Source organism: Camelina sativa, chromosome 17 (genome assembly GCF_030686135.1).
Source record: "Camelina sativa cultivar CO46 ecotype springtype chromosome 17, ASM3068613v1".
In the NCBI taxonomy this organism is placed as follows: Eukaryota; Viridiplantae; Streptophyta; class Magnoliopsida; order Brassicales; family Brassicaceae; genus Camelina; species Camelina sativa.
Window position 1 is genome coordinate 30310220 of NC_141896.1, and position 1674 is coordinate 30311893.

Here is a 1674-nt window from a genome sequence, read left to right on the forward strand (position 1 = left end):
AGTGGCATTCTGGCATGATGTCGCTTTCGCCAACCTCCATTTTTGCTAGGACGTCTCTGAAAATAACATTGACCGAGCTTCCAGTGTCTATCAGTATTCTTGTTACTTCGCTTTGGCCGATTAAAAGCTCGACGACCAGTGGAACATTATGCGGCAGATCCAAACCTTCCAGATCTCTTCCGTCGAAAGTAATTGGCATGCTTTCAGCCTCAAACCTTGATGGCCATGATTTCTTCATTTCTGCCTTCTTGGTATAATCCCTGATTGCTCTGACCGAGTCATTGCATCCAGCTAACCCGCCCATTATCATGTTTATTTTCCTTATCGTCGGAGGACGTTGATCGGGCTTACGATCTGTATGTGGTCGCTTTTCATGACTGTTGTCATTTTGAATCTCCATCTCGTTTTTGCTTTGGTCGACGAGTATCTTGGAATCTTTGACGAACTTTCGAGCAATATTTTCAGCGCGCTTGGCATCACTTCGTCCAGGCCGGGCTGTCTTGCTTCTGTCGGGTTCGACGACTATTGTTCCTTTCTTGTATCGCTCCATCAACCGAAGAATGTCACTACCTCCATCAAGACTCGCTGGAGGTAGTGACATTCTTCGGTTGTATGGGTGGTGCTCTGATGGTAGTCGCAATACAGAGTCGCACTACTCTTGCCTCCCTCTTTCCGGATGTACTTGTTTTCGCCGATCGCAAAAGTTTGACGAGTTCGGTCTTGGTTTCTGGTGAAATGTTGTCGTGGTTCGACATGCTCGACTTTTGGAGCCACGACTATGGGCTGTTTGGTTATCGTACTCGCCTCCGCGGAGTGCTTCTTTGTGTTGATAGCTTTCTCTTCCTCGAGTCCAATGTGCTTTGCAGCTCGGAGTAATGCATCGGCTATGGTCTCTACGTGTGTTAAAAATAATTTTTCCTTAAATCGAGATTCATACCAAAGCGCGTTTCGAAGTGCGACGATAGCAGCAGCGTCTGGAATTGAAATGTTGACGATGATCTCTTTAAATTGTCCGATAAAGGACCGAAGCGATTCGTCCCGATATTGAGTTAAGGCGTACAAGTTGGCGTGGGAATTCTTGTCCTCCATCAGAACAGAGAATTGCTTTAAGAACTCGGTTATCAGCTCCTTGATACTGTCAATTGATCCAGACGAGAGTCGCGAGAACCAGCTCAAGGTAGTTCCCGGTAGATGCTCGGCGAAGACTTGACAAGCTCCAGTGTCGTACTCTACCGGGCTAAATTGTAAAGGGCCGAGGGCCACGCCGAAGGTGAGTAAGAAATCTCGTGGGTCGACCGTTCCGTCATAGTGACCCAATCTTGGCTTGACTGCCCGCTTAACCGTTGTCGCGGCGAGTCTTCGAGAGAATGGAGTTCGCTGCATTGCTTCGAGCATAAGTCCGACTTCGGGTGCTTTGTCCGTCGCTTTCTGGAATATCGCTGCCATTTACTTCATTTTCTCTCTGATCTCTCTTAGCTCGGCATCCTTTGTCCGATCTGTTACTTTGTCATTTCGCTTGTTTAGGCGTGAGGTAGGGTTGCGGTCTAATCCGCTGGTTTGCGCATGCGACCCTGGCGTTGCTTTTGCCGAGAGAAAGTTCATTGGGTTATGCCGGATGTTGTGGAGATGATTGATTTCATCTTGCGAGTTAACTTGTGCTGCGGTGAGCGCATC

General features: G+C 48.0%; 1 protein-coding gene across 1 annotated transcript; it reads right to left on the bottom strand.

Annotated features, from left to right (window-relative positions):
- Positions 1-549: 549 nt before the first annotated feature.
- Positions 550-1446, bottom strand: LOC147924512 (uncharacterized). Its single transcript, XM_087496813.1, has one exon. The coding sequence runs from the start codon at positions 1444-1446 to the stop codon at positions 550-552; it is 897 nt and encodes a 298-aa protein (XP_087352939.1).
- Between the last annotated feature and the right edge of the window lie 228 nt (positions 1447-1674).